Raw genomic sequence first — 19,390 nt, 5'->3', positions numbered from 1 at the left:
GAGTGCCTATCTTCTTGGTGTTGAATCCTGCTTGAAGGAAAACCAGTCACTTAATGTTTATATGGAGGTTTGAGGCAGACAAGTGCGTGGATCAATTTTGCCAGAGAAATTTACCCTAAGCATGACAGCAGAAACTGCTGATCAGAATTCCCAAAGAGTAAAGTCTGATACCAAGGGAAAATTATTACAAAAGGTCGCATTTCAGAGTAAAGCCTGATACCAAGGGAAAATTATTACAAAAGGTGCACCCTTTTGAGGTGGTTTATCAGTACATAGTTACTTGAATCCCTCTTGAAATTTAGATTTAAGAGATGAAAGACGTTTTGAAGATGATGATCAGTTTGGGATTTCTCTACCTTTCTGTTTCAGCAACAACTTAACGTTCCCAGCTAATTACCCATCTATTAGCCTTGTTACATTCTTAAACACTAGAAATCAAAATCAAAAGCAAAATCTTTACAGAACTGTTCAAAGGATTCAATCACTTCAAAATGCAGATGACAGGGAAATTGTATACCAAGTAACATTTTACTAATATTAGGTCGTAACTATTACTCATTGCAAGAATACACTCCACAATCATGGATTTTTCTGTACTATCACTCCCGCAGTTCCCCAAGTGAACAGAGCTAACAAACCATTTCAACTCTGCAAAACTCAATGCAATCAAAAGAGCTCAAGTTAAAAATCTAGATTTCAGCCATCTCGTTTGACAAGAAACAGGCATCTCCAAAGAAAATGAATGATCTAAATGTAATATAACAATGCTTTCATTATCCGAATTCCTGAATGCACTCTCTCCTGTGGATCTGTAGGTGGGGAGAGAGGAGGTAGTAGCTGAACAAACAACCATCACCAGGATGTTAAGCTCTGCCATGTCAAATGCTCATGTCCAAGAATGTTATATTCATCCAAAAACATAAAACCATGTATTCACTAATTGTCGACAAAACGATGCCACAACAATGTTTAAGAGTAGCATTGCTTTCTATGTGAGTTAAATGTTGCTGGAGTAGTCCATAGGGGCATGCATAACTGACAGGAAAACAACTTGCAGAGTCATTGCATAAACGAAAAGATTGTGCAATCCTGATAATGGAGAATTTCTGCGAATGAAAAAGCTACCAGCAGTATTATTGATCAAATGAAGAAAAAAAGCTTGCATAAGAGGAAGGGAAGGCGAAGATAACGTACTGGCAAGTTGAAAAAGTTTGGAAGTACATGCAATTGAATTTATACTAATAGAAAACAATTGTGACAAAAAGCTAGAAACCAAGGGCATATGGTTTCCCTACCTAAACTTGTGCGTAGCATGTTGTTGTTGTTTTTTTTTTATATAATTTAATTGGCGTCAATAAAATGAATCATCCATGAAACTCATAACCATGAAAATATGGTTTATGACAATCATTATTTTTTTGTCGTTAAGAATTGTGTTGTGATTTCGATCTCAACTCATTCATGTGCTCGACTATGACAATAACAATTCATCACTGGCAACATCTGCTGTCACTGCCTGGATCACGCCTCAATTTTTATAGTTTTATTATGTTAGCTGAACTGGAAACGACATCCACAACACCTCTACAACACCATATGGTTCAGTTCTGGGACAAATGTTAACTTATTGGATCTTATCCTATAGATTTTATTATTGCATTTGAAACTGATAAAAAAGGACATAGAAAAACAATTTTGTATTGTATTTGCAATAGCAACAAGAGAGTTTTGTGTAAGTGAAGAAAGAGTAATGAATGTTGTTTATCAATTTGAATGGATGGCACGAAATTAAAGGCAAAGGATGTTGCTGTCATTTTTAAGCTTTGAGCATTTTGCAAATATTTTTGCTTGAAAGGATCAAACCCTTTTTCTAAAACATATTCACCAGCTATGTTTATAATTATAAGACATCATTGACTTAAAAAAAAAAACACCTTGTGTCAGGCACACAAACAAAAGCTTTATGGAGAGTCTGTGCAAGAACTTTTGTTGTACAGTTGTGGAAAAAAAATGCAAAACCATATTGATAATGCTCATGGATAGAGGATATGTTGGCTTGCACACATGTTAACTTAGCTTTTGAATTAATCTGACAGTGTTATTACAATCAGGAACATCGATTTTGAGCATGTGGGTATGTGGATTTGAGTGAATGGATGAAGAGCTGAAACATTATAAAGGTGCTTGTAAACAAAAGTGTTTGCTGAAAAAGCTGTTAAGTGTCCTTGCATGGAAAAACTAAAAAGACGAGTGTTTTAGTTTGTGCTAATAAAGTGCTTCCCAGAAAAGCATGATAGCAGGTCCGATGAGATAAATTAAAAGCAAAGCCACCTAAAATTACCTAATCACGGTCAAGTTTAGAAGGGCGTTGGCGTTTGCTTGGTGGATCATTTGCCTCGGAGATGGTTGATGTACCACAGTCTAATGATGTAAATCCGCTTAGAGGATCAGCTACACCAGCTGTTGCAGAGTTGTAAATCAAAAATAAATTAATAAGTTATTTATTTGCCACTCATAAAACAAAAAAATAATTGACATTGTTGAAACTGAAAGGCAAAAGCTTTTAAATGAGAAGAAGGAGCTGCTTGTCACCTTCGGAGAGGAGTTCATCTTCAAATAGCAGTTGTCTTTTTGTTTGTGATGACAGAAGAATAACCATACATGGTTACCTTGGGGAGACCTATGGCTGCTGTGACAAATCAGCATTAGTTCTAGATGGTGCAATGAGCACAGGAGTTGTTGGGTCAGCTTTAGAGGATGATAAAGCTGCTGGATCATGAAGTGCAACCTCAACAACATGCAGCTCTAGTTCAGCAGGCAGATTATGGGCTTCATGCTGTTAACATAACAGGAAAAAAACAAATGAAAGTCTATGAACACACTGTTAACAAATATATGAGAAGATAAAAACGTACAGGAAAAAAACAAATGAAAGTCTATAATGTAGTTAATGTGTTCCACGCTGTTAACAAATATATGAGAAGATAAAAAACAAAGTGACTTGGTGAGAAAAGCTATAACAATATGTTCAACCTGAATAGCCAATTATTCCAAACAATGCATTAAACTAAAAACATGTTCCATGTTGCACTAACAAATTTGTGGAATCAAAAGGGTCAGCTATGAAAAGAACATATGCATGCTGTAACATGAATTAGCCATAGAAATAAAGATGGGAATTTAAAGCACAAATCTGATTGACATCAAAAGGGAAGAGAACATATGACAAACAATATTAAAAACAAACTTCTAGCAAGCAATGCCATTGTTGGCAGGTTCAAAGGCATAAGAAAAAACAGAGAGGCAAGCAGTAGAGCACAAGAAAGCGAGAGCAGTACATGGCAAGTATCCTGAAGCCAATCGAAAAGAAAGAAAACATGCATCACAAACACATCCAAAAGAGCAAGAAAAAGACTAAAATAAACCTTCCAGCCCAAAAAGACATGCACATAGCAGCAGAGTAAGTTAAGCAAGTCGTAATCTCAACAAAGCAGCTATTCAACAGGAAAAAAAAATCTAAAAGAGCTCAGCAAACTTGTTGACGACGGATGCATAACACAAATTATGGTGAAAATGCAATGAAGAGGGAAAAAAGAGCAAACCAATGAAGCAAAGCCAAGAGCAACATATGGAGTTTAAAGCATGAAAGGAAAAAAGAGCAAGCCAATAAAGCAAAGAGCAACATATGGAGTTTAAAGCATGATGGAACGCGAGGAAAGGCAAAAATAAAGCTGGGCAACCTGCAAGCAATAAAATAAAAAGATGCAAATTCCAACATAAAATGATATTGCACCCCAGCTAAATCTTGCAGAAAGAACAAACGTTAATGCAGAGGTTCTGCATCAAAAGCAATGTGACATGAATGTTCAAAACAACCAAGCAAAAGGCCGGTTTAAAATCAGCTAACCTTAACAGCAACAAATGAAGTAACACCAAACAAATGTTTCAGAAAACTAACTAAACAGGGGTAACAGTAGAGGCAATGGAGAAAAAAAGATGATTAAACTGTTGGTTTAGCAACCGATGGCCAGAGAGTAATGCACAGACTTGAAAGTAAGAGGAAAAAAAATAAAAAATCCTCGCCACAATGACTCTCAAGAACTGACATGTCACCACCTAAGAAACAAAAGATAGGAAAATTCAAAAACACCACCCAGCAGAGGTCCATCACATGCATTGAGACAACGAAGGGCAAACTAAAAGAAAAAGCCTTGCCTGCAAGCTAAAAATGAACAAGAAAAACCGAATTCTAGTCAGGCCAAAAGGAGAGCACAACCTGAGGCACAATGAGATCATATGCTGAGAGTGTAAATCCTAGTCTTAAATAAACATGATGTTATTCCCCAAACAAACCATAGCAGCTCTCCCAATATTGGAGAAAGACCCAGTGCGAGGGCATATGGGTGTTATTAATGATGCCACTGCCCCCTTCATTTAATGCACAATGATTCTCAATTGACAATAAAAGTGGAGCTAGAGCCAAACAAGCCTAAGAAAACAGCTGAAGAAAGGCCAGCCAAGCTTCTAGTCCTCACACAGGACAGAAAAAAACAGCAGAGAAGCCAAGCCAATCTCCAATAAACTCAGCCAGACAACACCTTCCACAATGCTTAAAAGAACCCAAACTACAACAGCTAACCCACTTTTGTGAAGATTGAGAAAGCCTGAGCGTGAAAGGCAGAGACCGAGCATGAAAAAAAAAAAAAACTGAAAGGGTATGTTGACTCAAGGGACTATTCTAATCCATAGTATCACGAGTCTTGATCTTGATGAATAGGATTTTTGTTACGTGATTTAGTTTTTTTTGTTAATGTTAATGTTAATTTGACCGCAATCAACAATATTTGCATCACTTAATTTTTACTCCCTATGAAGAGAAGAATTTTTATGTTGTGGATTCCTATTCCTTACGCAACAATTTTTATGTTGTGGATTCCTATTCCTTAATTTTTTATACATTATTCAAAAAGAAAAGAAAAGAAAAGAAAAGAAAAGAAAAGAAAAGAAAAGTGTCAATTTACATTTACATACATGGAATAATTAAGTTCTAATTAGTTTTAATAAATAAAAAGAATATAAATGCGCGTAGGAAATAAAATTATAACTAGGTTTAACTCATGAATTTAACTAGGTAGATATAGTCACTATATATGCTGAGTATTGAAACAATAATTTGGTTTGAAATTCTATTAAACATGGGATTCAAGGGCAGGAGCGGAAAAGGATTGCTGTTCTAATCCGAGTCGGAATAGTAATAGAAAGCAGGCAATGCAATGCAACAAAAGTTTTCCAGTTTGTGCAAGGATTTGCATACTACCCAGCTACCTGCCCTGCCGCCCCCCCCTCTCTCTCTGTATATATATCTTTCACCAGAACCTGAAGCTAGAGCCCGTATATACTACACTATCCAATCTTCTTGGTTATAAAAAAAAAGAAAAATACAAGAAGAAATCAAGATGGAATATTTGGGCCGCCTCATCAGTGATGATCATCATGATCCATTATATTTTGATTTTGATCGAGAATTTGATGATGATGGTGATGGTGGGGATTTTGATGGAATGCTTCAACATATTCGAGAAGCAACTAGTGATGAAGACGAGGCATTGAGGTTGCTGACACAAAAAGTTGCGGAGGAGTTTGTGCGGTACAATATTGCAAGCCGTAAAAAAGGTTACTTGAAAGACAAGAATGACGTTCGATGTGTAAACCCACTTGGTTTATCAAAACCCTGGAGGATGAGAGGAAACCGAGATCATATACCGTTTATTTCCAAGAAAAAGAGATCAAACAATATGAAGAGAAGATCCTACTTCTTCTCACCAGTTGATAGGAGTACCAGCGCTGGAGATAAGATCGAAGCCCAGAGAAAGCAAAAGAAAAGGAGAGGGGTAGATGGGAAAGGAGAGGGTGTTAAGAGGTCGACATCGAATAAAAGGAAGGTTGGAAAGGTAAGCCTGAAGAAGTTGGGTTTTGATCAACTAGATTTCTCTGATGAAATAAGACCCCTTATATCATGGCAAGGGGATACTGACAAGGATTTCAAGTTAAGAATAACGAAAAAATTGTTTCAAACTGATATGAGCGACTACCACGATCGTTTATCAATGCCTATGAATCAGATAAAGGATCTTGAAGGGTTTCTGAATGATGAGGAGAACAAGGAATTGGCCAAACCCAAATCAGAATCCAAGGGCATTGAGGTGAAGCTGTTCGATTTGTCAAGCGTCAGCCATAGCACTACTCTTGGCCATGATGATCAGAACGTCAATAGTATTAGTATTGAAACAATGCGTTTGAGGAAGTGGAACATGAACACCTGCAGCTGCTACATGTTAAATACAAGCTGGAAGAGTGTGCTGAATAAGGGAGTGCTAGAGGAAAATGACTTTGTGCAGATTTATTCCTTTAGGCGCAATGAGAACCTATGTTTTGTGCTGATTAAGGTCAGTGATGGACAAGGTTGCAGAGATGGTGCATTTGGAAACAGAAGCAACGCTAATGAAGGGGATTGTGCTACCGTGAGTATTCAAGGAAAGAACGAAGATGGGGCTTGCTAGTACAAGTACTCATGATCACACATGTAGATGTCATCGTCTATAGAGAGGACAAAACTGCTAGCATTAATAATTTTAGCACCTAAAGTATGTCTAGTTTGATTAATTAGAAAGTTTGTTAGGTTGATCATTATGACTTTAAGCCTCTTTTAATGTATTGGGATTAATTATCTAGCATTCAGTTTTGTTTTCCTGTCTCTCTTGTTTCGTGTTTCTGATTGTTTATTCAAGAATTTAGATGACTTTTCTATTAAATGTGATCTGTGCTTCTTAATTTATGCGAGTAATGTTACTGTGGAATGTTGAATTATGATTTCTGCATAATGTACATTGTTCCATCAAGACTGTGGAATCATTATTGGAAAGGCATTTCTGAGCAACCTCCCTTGCTGATCCATGGAATACTAGAAAAAGAAGATGATAAGAAGAGAAAAAGCAAAAGAAACTGTGTTCAACCAACCATCATCTGCTGTCAGCACCTGAACCTCCTATCAAACGACTTCACCAAATGTAATCTGCTTAGCCTCCCCGCAAGAATACATGTTTCATGAAACCAGTAGAGATCCCATGAAGCCATTATAGTATGTGTATATTTATGTAAACGCTGAAACGGTAGATTTCTAGCAGCTTATTACCTGATAGAGCTTGGGATATTTAATTTGGGAAATCAGATTACAGAACTTAGCCAGGCACCATCTTCCGATTTAACATCAGATATGGAAGAAAATCCCTCTCTTCTTAATCTTTAGCTGCTTCATTTTTCTACCTTAAGAGCTTCCACGCGTAAATCGACGCTGTGAATTCATCATCAGATTCCAGATCTAATAACATCCCAAGGTAATGTTGATATATATGCTGAGAATCCCATTTCATCAATAAGTCATACAACATTTGATGACTCGAGATTTTGAAGAAATCCATGGATGATAATATTATAAAAGTGAAACTATCCGAGAAAACTGCAGTGTTTTCAGAGACTTATGGAAACCGTTATAAAAAAACGCCATGAATGCATCGATGCTTTTGGATTCACTCAAAGGCATCGTGTAATTGCTTTCATCATATTAATCAACGTTGGCCCCATGTTTAGAAAGGTCAAAACTCATGCATCTGTCGGTGGCGAAATGTCCTTTCTCAGTCTCCATTTGCTACTACCAATGCAGCAATTGATGCATTTTATTGACTCAAACTTAATTGCCATCTTGTACCATGTTAGGCCTGGAGCCAGAGTCCTCCTGCAACAGACCAGACATTTCAAGCAGCACTTCACACTGAATTAGTCATAAGCATTGCAGCCTTGTTGGTGCTTAGCTCTCTGAGCCACTGATCCTTAATTAGTTAGGTTTCACCCTTCATCAACGTAAACTAATGCGCTTGTTTTGCAACATAAAAATGCTGTAAAAACCAGATTCTTACATGACTTTGGCAGAGGTACACAGGGTAGAATAACGAGGATCCGTTTCAAGAATGAAGCTTGGTATGCTGTTCAGTTGTTCACAGTCCATTATCTAGGTCATTTTTATCTCTTCTTGGAGCCACAGGGATGTTGATCTACCTCTCTAGTCCAAAAACCAGACCACCTAGCAAGATCAACCACGTTGATCTCGTCAGCTTTGCTTTTGGACCTAGCAAACAAAGATCAACTGATAACAAATGTTCTAACATACGAAAAACACTGATAGCGGTTGTTGTATTGTTGTGTTCTAATTGCAGATTGTAGAGATGGAGTCATCAGGCAATAGATTTTCCCTCTGCAACATCTCTCTCATTAAATTCAATTTCTTCTTCTTCTTCTTCTTTGTTGTTCTTCTCTGGTGCTCCTTCATGCTTCTCTATGTTAGATTCTCTGTAACATGTTCAACTGGCAACACTCGTTCTTACATCCTCGCTCATCCATAATTTGTCCACTCATTGTCGCGTAATCACGACCCACCGCCATAAAGTTTTACACCTTGTTAGCACAGTACATTTGACAACCTTACACCTAATAATTGTTTTTGTATTAAACTGCATGTTAATAATTTTTTTTTATTTTTTAAATTTTTTTGTATTAAACTGCATGCATGTTAATAATTTTTTTTTTATTTTTTAAAAATTATTTTTAATATTAATACATCAAAATGATCCAAAACATATAAATTATACTAAAATTTTAATAAAAATAAAAAATATTTTTTTTTAATTTTTTTAAAAACACAAGTTCAATCGTATTCCCAAATAGCCATTCTTAAAACCAGTTATAGAAATATTTATAAAAAAATTAATTATTTTGCAGAATTGAAAGAAATATTTATAAAAAAATTAATTATTTAATTTTGTAAAAAACATATATTTCTTCTATCAAAATTCTTATTTCTTGTTTCTGAGTTTTTTAATTTGCTATAAAAAAATGATTTTTTTCGTTTTTTCTTATATAGGATGTTTAATTCAACACAAACTAACTTCAAGTAGTTAAAATTAATACTCTAAAAACTAAAGATTTAAAATAAGTGGGGAAAAATATATTTTTTTACCCAAAAACCTACTTTTTATTATTCATCAATTTCTTTTTAATTTTGGAAGAAATATTTTTTTTCTAAAAACATTAATTGTAAAGCAATTTTAAATCAAGAAATAAAAAAATTATATCTAGAATATTTTTATGCAACAATAATAAAAAATAATTAATTTTAAAAAATAATATAAAAAATTTACTATAAAAAAGAATAAAAAATATATTTTATTCTAATTGAGTATTTATATATATGCACTATTTTAAAACTTGCGTATATTAATTTTATATATAATTTTTTTAAAAGAACATGTAACTATGAAAGACTAAATACTATCTAAGCAGGATGGAAAAATAAAATAGTTTTTTAAGTGTCATTTTACATATTTATTCAAATATAATCCTATTTTAAAATTACAATTTTTTTATAAGAAAGGGTCTGAAAGATGCAGCCTAGCCAAAAGGCTGATCTACGAACCAGGAAGGATGGCTTATATGTGCTCGGGCCTAGAAGGATGAGCCATACATGCTCGAGCCATTATATTTAGACTAACACTTGGACTTTGAAACCAAATTTTTTAAAGGTTCGGCCCAAATTTTAATTATCAATTTCAGTTTTAGCGAATAGAAAATCTAAGGTGTAATTTAAGTGTAAGTCTGTTTGGCGAGTTGTGGTTATTTTTTACGTAATTTTTCATGTTAAAATATATATTAATAATATTTTTTTATATTTTAAAAATTATTCTTGATATTAGTATATTAAAATAATTTAAAAATATTAAAAATATATTAATTTAAAGTAAATAAAAAATAATTTTTTTAAATTTTTTCGAAAATGCTTTTGAAATACATAAATAAATAGACCCTAAAAACCTAGATTTTAACCTTATTTAATTTTTTCGAAAATGCTTTTGAAATACATAAATAAATAGATCCTAAAAACCTAGATTTTAACCTTATTTAAAAAAAAAATTAAAAACAAGTTGATATAAACTCCTAAAATTCCATTTATAACCTTAGAATATATTAAAATTAGCCTAAAAACACAAAACCAAGTCAAATTAAAAATTCTTTTGAAACCTTAATTTATCTTTTCTAGTATCATTGTAAAAATCACGTCCATTCATGTGATTTTTACATAGAAAGAGAAATTTATAAATACTAAAATTAAAATTATTGATAGTTGAAACTTTACCACCTGAGAGCTTTCTTTTTCACCCTCTTCTTCTTCCAAGTTTTCACCCCCCTTGTAGCTTTCATGGACTTCAATGTGAAAATGAAAAGGCTCTGTTTTTCTTTTTTAAAAAAAAATATTTGTGCAACCATAAGCTTTAATTATATCTTTTAAAAAATGTTCTTTTTTTTTTAAATATTTGTGCAACCATAATCTTTAATTATATCTTTTAAAAAATGTTCTTTAATTTAGTTGCATAATTTTCTCAAACTCCTAAATACGTTGTCGTATGCAAATAAAAGTGAAGCCCGACATTAAAAATATACCTATATATATTAGATATAAGGATGAAATTGCAATGCAATAAAGTTCGATGACTACAAAAACGACACTATTCTCTAACAGTGTCATCCGATTCACTTTAGTGCTATAGTGAATTCCTTAGTATTATTTTGGTAATCGTTGATTTGGAAATTGGTGACTTTGTAGTAATAGAACATCAAAGCTTATTCCATGACTATTGTTGTTAATGTGTGGTGTTGTGGTGATTATTTTTTTAAATTAAAAAATCATTAATAATATAAATAAAAAATAAAAAATTCTTTATTTTTTATCATTAAAAACAAAAATTATAATTCACCATATAATATTATTATGGTTATTATAAAATTTAATTATATTGCTAATTTGTAATCTTGCTTTGGCATTGCTATTTTCGCACAACATAAATAAATGCTAATAAATATGTGATTTCTCAAAAACTATAGATTATCATGTCTTTTAATTCAACTTATTGCTCACACACATCTATCTAACAATTATTAAGAACGTAGTGTATAAATATTCTAGAGAAATCTTGTTGAAAATTACAAGGATGTTGTAGCCTTTGTAGATCACGAGATTCTTACTCGACTTATCACCGCAAATTCATTAGTTAATACTATAAGACGCAACACATGAACACAACTACAGCTCTTACAATTACTCTTGTATGATCATTTTTGTCCCATATCATATTCTATGTCAAGAAGGTTAAAGCAAGAACATATACGATTCCCATTATTGGAAAAAAGAAGAGTACATATGATTAATAATAGCTGAACGAACCCATCTTAGAGCACTATAAATTATGCATCACTTCGAGGATGCATGTTACTTGTAATGTGTTGCTACTTTTATACTAGATAAGTAAGGCAAAGCTTGTGAAAAGGTCTTAACATGTTAAACATAGATATGACAAAAATAGTCATGATTTTAGGTTAGATAATTGAATCGATTTTATATTTGATTAAAAAGTTCTATAAGCTGAATCCTGTAAAGAAATAAACTCGTTGTAACTAGCTGAGATCCAAAATTTTATTTATTAACTAGATAAATAAAGTAAAGCTAGTGAAAAAGGTAGAAAAAATTAAATATATAGTCTAATAAAAACACTTATAACTTCTAATTTAATTGTTCAATCAATTTCAAATCTAATCAAGAATTTTTACAGGTTTATCAAATTTGATCAATAACTTTAAATTTGATCGTTGAATCAATTTTTTTATATTTTTTGTCAGGTTTGTTTTTACCTTTGCAAAAACAATTAATTGCCCCCTCAAATTATTAATTTCAAACTAATAAACCAGCATATCTTTATAAAAAAAACTAGAAAAAACATAAGAATATAATTTTCTTAAATTCTCATGTGTGTTGGGTTGACACGCGCCATTACCAAATAAGCCCTAGTGGAGGAACATTGGGTGTGGCCAAAGCTAGACCCAAGAGATGATCGGGTCTTGCTAACTCTAGACCAAAACCTTATTGTCCATAATTGGACTTAGTAGTGCACCAAGCTCATGCGTGTTAGATTTGGTGTTAGCTAGGCTCAACCACAATTGGGCTTGGCAGTGCGCTAGGTCTAGACATATTGGTTCTGGCATTAACCAAATCCAAATAGGTTTAATGAATTATTTCTAAACAAATAGATTTAATGAAACAAGTCTATACTACACTAACACTATCAGGTATAAGTTTATCAGTGTTTTTATTTTTTCACTAGATAAAATAAGTGGAGTACAACTCACAATATCATAAAGGTGAAGCTATACTCTAGTTCCTCCTCTCCATAAAAAGATAAAACTCATGAGCTATAAATATACCATGAGTTCACAACCTTTATTTTCCACTACATATATCTTTTTAGAACATATCTTTCTAGAATATTATTGTATTTTTTTATTTAAAAAAATACTTATTTAAACATTAGAAAGTCTCCACCTATATCAAAGGGGATCTTTTGCAGGTATTAGTAACAGTCTACCTTGACTTACCAAGCACCAAGTACAAGCTATCAACTACCTTGACTAAGAAAAATGAATGAGATTATTAGAACCAATTGATTAACTGATTATCCAATTTAGGAGCCTTATTCCTAGGTATTTGGATTTTTAGGACTTCATCACAAACATTTAAGAAAATATTAGAGTTTTCTTTTCTTTTTTTCTCTGTATTTTAGGATTATAACTTTAAAGTTTAAAAGACAATAGTTTCTACCCATGTTATTCACATGCTATATATTGTAATCCAATTTTAGCCCGGGTTTAAAATGTAAAATTAAAAGATTAGAAATTTATTTTGATAAAAAGTATGATTTGTCAACTTGCATGAAAATTAGAGACTACAATGTGCTTTAATCATTCTATCCCTATCTTTAAGATAATCCAAGTCTTCAAGATAATGATAGTCATTCACTTTCAAATTTGATTTTTAATTAAATTCAAATATCAAAAAAGAAAATAATTTTGATTGAAACTTTGTTTCTCACACGTGAAGAGACTTTGACACTATAAATACAAATCTTAGTGTATGAAAAAAAAAGGGGAGACGATATAGAGAAAAAAATAGAGAAAAAAACAAAGGAGAAAAATAGAGAAAAAACAAAGGAGAAAAACAGGGGAGATGATAGAAATGAGAAAACATAGGGGAGAACCTAAAAAAAACCAAGAACAGAGGGAGGAGAGACTGAAAAGAGGAGGAAAGGAGAGTATTCTCCAGCCGATGCCTACGCTGTTACCTTCGTTGATTTATTTGTGGGCCCCTCTTACTTTGATTTATTTTTTTCTTTGCGTTTTGTATTTTTTTAAGTTATGTGTTTAATCTGTGGCTTATTATTGTTAAGTTATGTGTTCAATTTGTGGCTTATTATTGTTAAATGCAAATATGACATGCAATGTTTTTTTCTTTAATTTTCATCTAAAAAGGACAAATAATAACAAAGGGTAAACAAGAAAAAAAATAACATAGACAATTTCTTCTTTAAATTTATTTTTTACAAAAATATTCACTTACACTAGAGTCAGGAATATCGTATATTTTGAATATGTGCGATATTTACTAACGCCAGAGTTGAAAATATTTATAGGAATTGTTCACTGGTACTAAAGTTAGGAACATGAAAGGAAGAATTAAAAAAGAAAAAAAAACAAATTTTTAAGCAATTTTAGACAAGACTAGCAATGTAGCCTATTTAAGGTAGGAAATTTAGGGAGTGATAACATCTTCTTTTTACATAATCAGTCCCGTACTATAGAATTTCTGTTGATCAATTATGGTTCTTAGTGACCATAATATTACGTGACGACTCCTTGAACAAGATCTTTTGTTTAAGGTAGGAAACTTAGGGAGTGATAATATCTTCTTTTTACATAATCAGTCCCATACTATAGAATCTCTGTTGATCAATTACGGTTTTTAGTGACCATAATACTACGTGACGACTCCTTGAACAAGATCTTTTCTTCCTAAAGAACAAGATGTCAGATATCTATTCCTTTTCCACTCAAGATTAATTTTTAATTAATCGCTACGATATCCTAGCATAATGCTATATATTATATGAACATGCCTTCATATCATAATAAACTCTAGGTTGAGAAGAAATATGAGGAGTTTTAAAGAGTTGGTTTTGTCGGTCACTTTAATATCACTTTAAATATTACTATTATTGTCAGCTACAACAAGATCGAGTTCTTTTTTATTTTTCATTGATTCATTGGTAAATAATGAAAACAACAATAATTTGGTTACACTTGTTGGGGCAAATTACAAGCCTTATAACATTAACTTTCCAAAGGGTGCCCCTAGCAGATTTACCAATGGTTGAACATATGTTGATGCCTCAGGTAGAATTATTTTCATGATATGTGAAAAGCATCTCACCTCAAAATGTTGTTATAAAACTCCTCTGCTCATAACTTGGTCTAAAGTCTAGGTGATAAATTAGATTAACTTTGTAAATCTAAGAAGATTTTTTTTCTAAGAAAAATTGAAATTACATAGTTTTGGACATCTTTTTGTATAAAAGTTAACCCAGATCTTACTTTGATTTTGATTGAGTTACATGTTAACTTGTTAGTCAATTAAATTTGATGAGATCAACTTTAAGCATTGCTAAATATGAAATACCACTCAAATAAAGTCTCAAATTTGTTAGTCATTAAGTTGACTTGCCACTACCACAACTTTTATATTTATTGACATAATTTTCTATTAGTATTTGAACTATCATTCCGTTGGTAATTAATTTACCAATGAAATAACAGATGGAAATGCTTCGTTTGTGAATTTTTTGTCAAAAGTTTTTTGTCCATCGGTAATAAAAAAATATTATTACTGATATATTTACTAATGGAAAAAGAGTGTAAAATAAAATAAAATAAATTACCCACTTTATTTTGTTGGTATTTTCTTTAGAAAATACAGTATGTAATTCATTGGTAATTATTTAAAAATATATTTTTTTAGAAATCTATTTTACAAAACTATAAAATATTTAAATTAATTTAAATCACCACTCTATAATACCCAATGTCGCACCCGACATCGCGGCGACCTTAAAAATATAATTTAAATGGAAAGAATGGATTTCTGGCGTCCTAAGATAAATTTACAACAAAAAAAGAACACAAAAAAATAAATTCAACTAAAAAAATTCATATGAAAAAAATGAAGTTATGATTGTTAAAAAATTAAAAATCTTATAAATAAATCAACTAAAAATTGATTTCATATTAAAAAAAGTCCTAAAACAATATTCATACAATTATTAAGAACAAAAACAATAATAAAATAAAAAAAACCAAATATAGTAAAAAAAACTTACTATAATGTGGTTGTAAATGAAGCTATAAAGAGAAAAAAATTTATAAAGTATATTAATTAAAAAATAAGAAGAAAAAAGAAAGAAAGGAGAAGAATACATACCTCAGTATGGAGGAGAAGAGAAGAAGTTGAGGAGAGAAGAGAAGAAAAAGAAATGGATATTGATGTTTTTTACATATAGAGAAGAAGAAGAAGAAAAGAGTTCTGTTTGTTGTGAAATTAGGGATTCTAAATTTTTTATTAAAGTGTTTTGCCGATGGTGATTCAAATTGTAATTTAATTTAAAATTTTAATTTAATCAAAACTTTTCAGAAACCGTCAAATATCACTAATGACTTTTCAATCCGACGGTGATTTCGTTTGTAATATTTAATTTAATAAATTTTTTTCAGAAAATTATCAAATAACACCTACGACTTTTCAATACGTCAGTTATTTTACTTGTAAAGAACATTAATTCACAGTGCAATTAAAAAATAAACAATTTCACAACTTTCTGGAAAATACTGAAGAAATTTTCAATTGGTGATTGTTTTTATAATTGACATGATTAATAGTGTTCACAGTTTACTAATGATTTTACTGAAAAAATTTATTTCATTGGTAATTCTATTGGTATAAATATTCTGTTGGTATAGATGACACATCATTGTTTTTTTGCTTTGTTTTAATTATTTTTTTCCCGCTATAATTCTTTCAATATATACCGAGAAAATATTTTTATTGGTAAATTTCCAATAAATTTTACGGAGAGAAATATTTTCTTGGTATTTCTATATTTATTTATTAATTTTCTGTAGTGTGCTTGCTAGTCTAAATTTTATAACAATGCCTAAAAATTAGAAAAACATAGCAAAGCTAGCTAGGTGGTAACTAAGAAATGCTATAACAATGAGATTATCTCCACCTCAAAACTTTAAAAGTATGATATGAGACCTCAGTATAAACAATCAAACCAAAAAGGCAAAGTATCCAAAACAGAGGCTTTTTTGCAAGGCATTATCATTAATGGTAGCAATTAGAACATACTCATGCAGAACGGTTCTTTATTTCTGATGTAAAATAAACTACTACTCTCTTATAGATCAGTAACGTAATAAAAATTATGAAGATGGCATGAAATGGAACTAGGATTTCCGTTAATTGGACTCAATATCAAGATTGGCAAGTTGTTCTATGTTCATAGGATAGACCATGCTCAAGTCCCCATTGAAGGCCTTTCTCCCCATCAAAACATTCACAGCTTCTGTTGGGTGGAATGCATCCCAAAACACATACTGTTCTCTGTTAGGACAAGGTGTTTGGAACGGAAGACATGTAATTTGACCTCTATTTCGCCCGATGCCACAGCATCCACGGTTTATAACGCTAAATCCTACATAAAAAATAGTTGAAACAAACATTAGCAAGGATTTAAAAATACTTTCAAGAACCAATATTTACACCAAAAATTAGAATCATGGGGCACTTACCATAGGCTGGGGAGTTAGTGAGGATCTCTCGAAACATACGAGCGACATCAATAAAAATGAATTTTGCACCAGGCAACTGATTGGCATTGAAGTTGCTGAGCATAGCCTTCACATTTTCATTGAAAGGTTGAACTAGCTGGTTAACTGAATCTGAGCAGATTCCTGCAGGGCTCTGGGCCAAGATACTGGGGATACACCCCATGACTCCCAATCCCGCAATAACAAATTTCCGTGCTCCAAGATTGTAAAGTGTAGTGAGTTGCCTACTATATTCTTGAGTCAAGAGATCTGCATATTGTCTGCCATTATACTGATTCCGAGTTGGATAGTTAGGCATGAGATAGTTATTAAGGTAGTCATTACTGCCCATCCCCACAAAAAAGATGCTCCGTCCAACTTGCCTAGCCACATCGTCTGCTCCAAGATTATTTGTAATCTGATCAAGTGTATTGTGAAAGTTCCTTATCTGTTGGTCAAATGGTATGCGACCTACCTGATCAAGAAAACCATACACACAACATCAGCCGATGTTTCATTAGTGCAGCCATGCACGTTTAATTTGATCATGTGTGTAGGTCAACCATATTTATGCTGCATTATATTCGATTCCTGTGAATTCAAAATGGTCATTTATTGTCACTCTAAATTGCGTGATTTGTCAACAGCGAGGAATTAAGTTGTGCATTAAATGCACCATCTGCAGATACATTTGAAGGTGAATTGCATAATAACTAGATCAACGGAGCAAGTATAATGAACCATGTCTACAAAATCTATGTATTCTAGGAGCATAAAAGTGTTATAAAATGGAAGCAAAATTTAACTCTGCATGATGATGCATAATTCTACTTAAGTCTACATGTATGAGTGGATATGCTTACAAAATTTCTGCCTGTGATATCAAGGATTCCTGCCGCTGCAGAGGCATAGTTGACTCCATTAAGCACTTGATCTCCTGATGCCTCAGAGTATGCAGGAATTAGAGGAAGTCCTAGTTGTTCAGCTGCCAAAGAAAATGGAAGAAAAAAAAACGATAATCATAAATTGGAGAGATTCCATTATGGTGGCATCATACTGTTGGCCAAATTCCTTTAATTGAGTTTCACAGATGCGTGTGCGAAGCCAACTTCCCATTTCATTTTTCAATAGAATTTCGTTTTCCTAGAAGATGTATGTAATCGCATTACTTAACAGGCATCACTGCTAATTTTGAGAATTGGCTGCTTATCTGGAAAGGCTTTTCCTTTCAAGAAACCAATAGAAAATAATATGAAAGAGGAGCAATAGGTGACCAAAATAAGATGAAACAGAATTCAAGTCTAGAAAGACTATTTCCTCAAACTTGCTAAACGTCGTTCTCCTGTCTCCACATATCGCAAGTCCTAAAATACGAAATTGTTGCAAGAAAAGAAAGTAGATACTTCTTTAATTAAAGAAAGATGCCCCTTCTAAAGTCTAAATCTTTTATCTGATTATCAAGGAAGATAAAAGGGAACCGATATGACCATGACAAAAAGTGTATTTATGTCTGCATGGCATTCTGGACTCAAAAGCAAAGACAACCAAAGAAGAGGGCAGTGGAGATTTACCAATTTCATCTACCATGGTGTAACCATTGGAGAAACGGCCAGTAGGACCGCCGTTGAAGTCAATACCATAAGGTAAATAGTTGGCCTTGGCAAAAGAAGGAAGGTTATTGTTATTGCCATTGTCAATGAGTGAGTCTCCAAATATAAACATAGCAGGCACCATCTCCCTTCTCCTTCCCACTACTGGCCCAAATGGATCCACATTTTGGCCTAAACCGACACCAAACACCAAGAAAATCACCAGCATGCAGGGCAGCTTGAAGGTAGCCATCTTGAGAGAGAGAGACAGCGAGAGAGACTGTAAAATATGATTTCGAAGTGTTGTTATGTAAGAGTTGAGGTTTTTTGTGACTGCGAAAGGGCGAAGGAGCTTTAATAGACGATGTATGGTGGGTAGTTGAGATCTAGTAAATGTAGTCATCTGTTTTCTCCATTGCAGTAATTACACTAGGATATGTGCAGGGCACCCAAATACATGCAGGCATATCTTCAGTCTTTCCACATCTTGATCCCCCTTTTCCCCCTAGTTATATATATATATATATATATATATTACTAAATCCACTTTTATAATTTAATAATATACATATATAAAAGTTTTTTTCAAAATTGATTTAATAATATGATAGTATAGGAATAGAATAACAAGAGAAAAAAATTCTATTAAAATATTCTAAACACAAATCTAAGCATATAAATTATTATTATTATTATTATTATAAACGATAAATCAACATAAAATTATATTTTAATTTTTTAAAATTTTTAAATTCAAATTGACATGTATCTTTATTATGGTGATGAAATGGTTTAATTTTGTTGTATATGAATTTAATATGGTGAGAAATGAATTTATTGATATTGTTATGGTTAGATTCATTTAATGAAAAATTTATCTAACCTTTCTTTGTTGTTTTTATTTTTTATTTTTAATCATATACAATAGTAAAAAAATAATATATATA

At 32.3% G+C, this 19,390-nt stretch overlaps 1 protein-coding gene across 2 annotated transcripts; it reads right to left on the bottom strand.

Annotated features, from left to right (window-relative positions):
* Positions 1–16,309: 16,309 nt before the first annotated feature.
* On the bottom strand, positions 16,310–18,772 carry LOC105130654 (GDSL esterase/lipase At1g71691-like). Of its 2 annotated transcripts, XM_011033250.1 has the most exons (5): positions 18,628–18,771; positions 18,426–18,588; positions 17,718–17,839; positions 16,837–17,329; positions 16,310–16,739 (listed from the first exon to the last, which is right to left on the bottom strand). In XM_011033250.1, the coding sequence occupies exons 1-5, from the start codon at positions 18,694–18,696 to the stop codon at positions 16,504–16,506; spliced, it is 1,083 nt and encodes a 360-aa protein (XP_011031552.1). In that variant the 5' UTR covers positions 18,697–18,771; the 3' UTR covers positions 16,310–16,503. The 2 variants fall into 2 exon arrangements, with proteins under 2 accessions (XP_011031552.1, XP_011031551.1); XM_011033249.1 differs by having other exon boundaries at positions 18,426–18,772.
* Between the last annotated feature and the right edge of the window lie 618 nt (positions 18,773–19,390).

The sequence above is a fragment of the Populus euphratica genome, unplaced genomic scaffold (genome assembly GCF_000495115.2).
Source record: "Populus euphratica unplaced genomic scaffold, PopEup_1.0 scaffold29.1, whole genome shotgun sequence".
Taxonomy (NCBI): Eukaryota; Viridiplantae; Streptophyta; class Magnoliopsida; order Malpighiales; family Salicaceae; genus Populus; species Populus euphratica.
The sequence above is the reverse complement of the archived record's forward strand: the minus strand, read 5'-3'. Positions and strand labels throughout refer to the sequence as shown.

Coding starts and splice junctions, on each gene's coding strand:
- LOC105130654 (XM_011033249.1), bottom strand. CDS start 18,696: ATGGCTACCTTCAAGCTGCCCTGCATGCTGGTGATTTTCTTGGTGTTT. Junction 17,840..18,425: donor CACCATGGTAGATGAAATTG/GTAAATCTCCAC, acceptor TTTCTTTGGCAG/CTGAACAACTAGGACTTCCT. Junction 16,740..16,836: donor CACTAACTCCCCAGCCTATG/GTAAGTGCCCCA, acceptor TTTTTTATGTAG/GATTTAGCGTTATAAACCGT.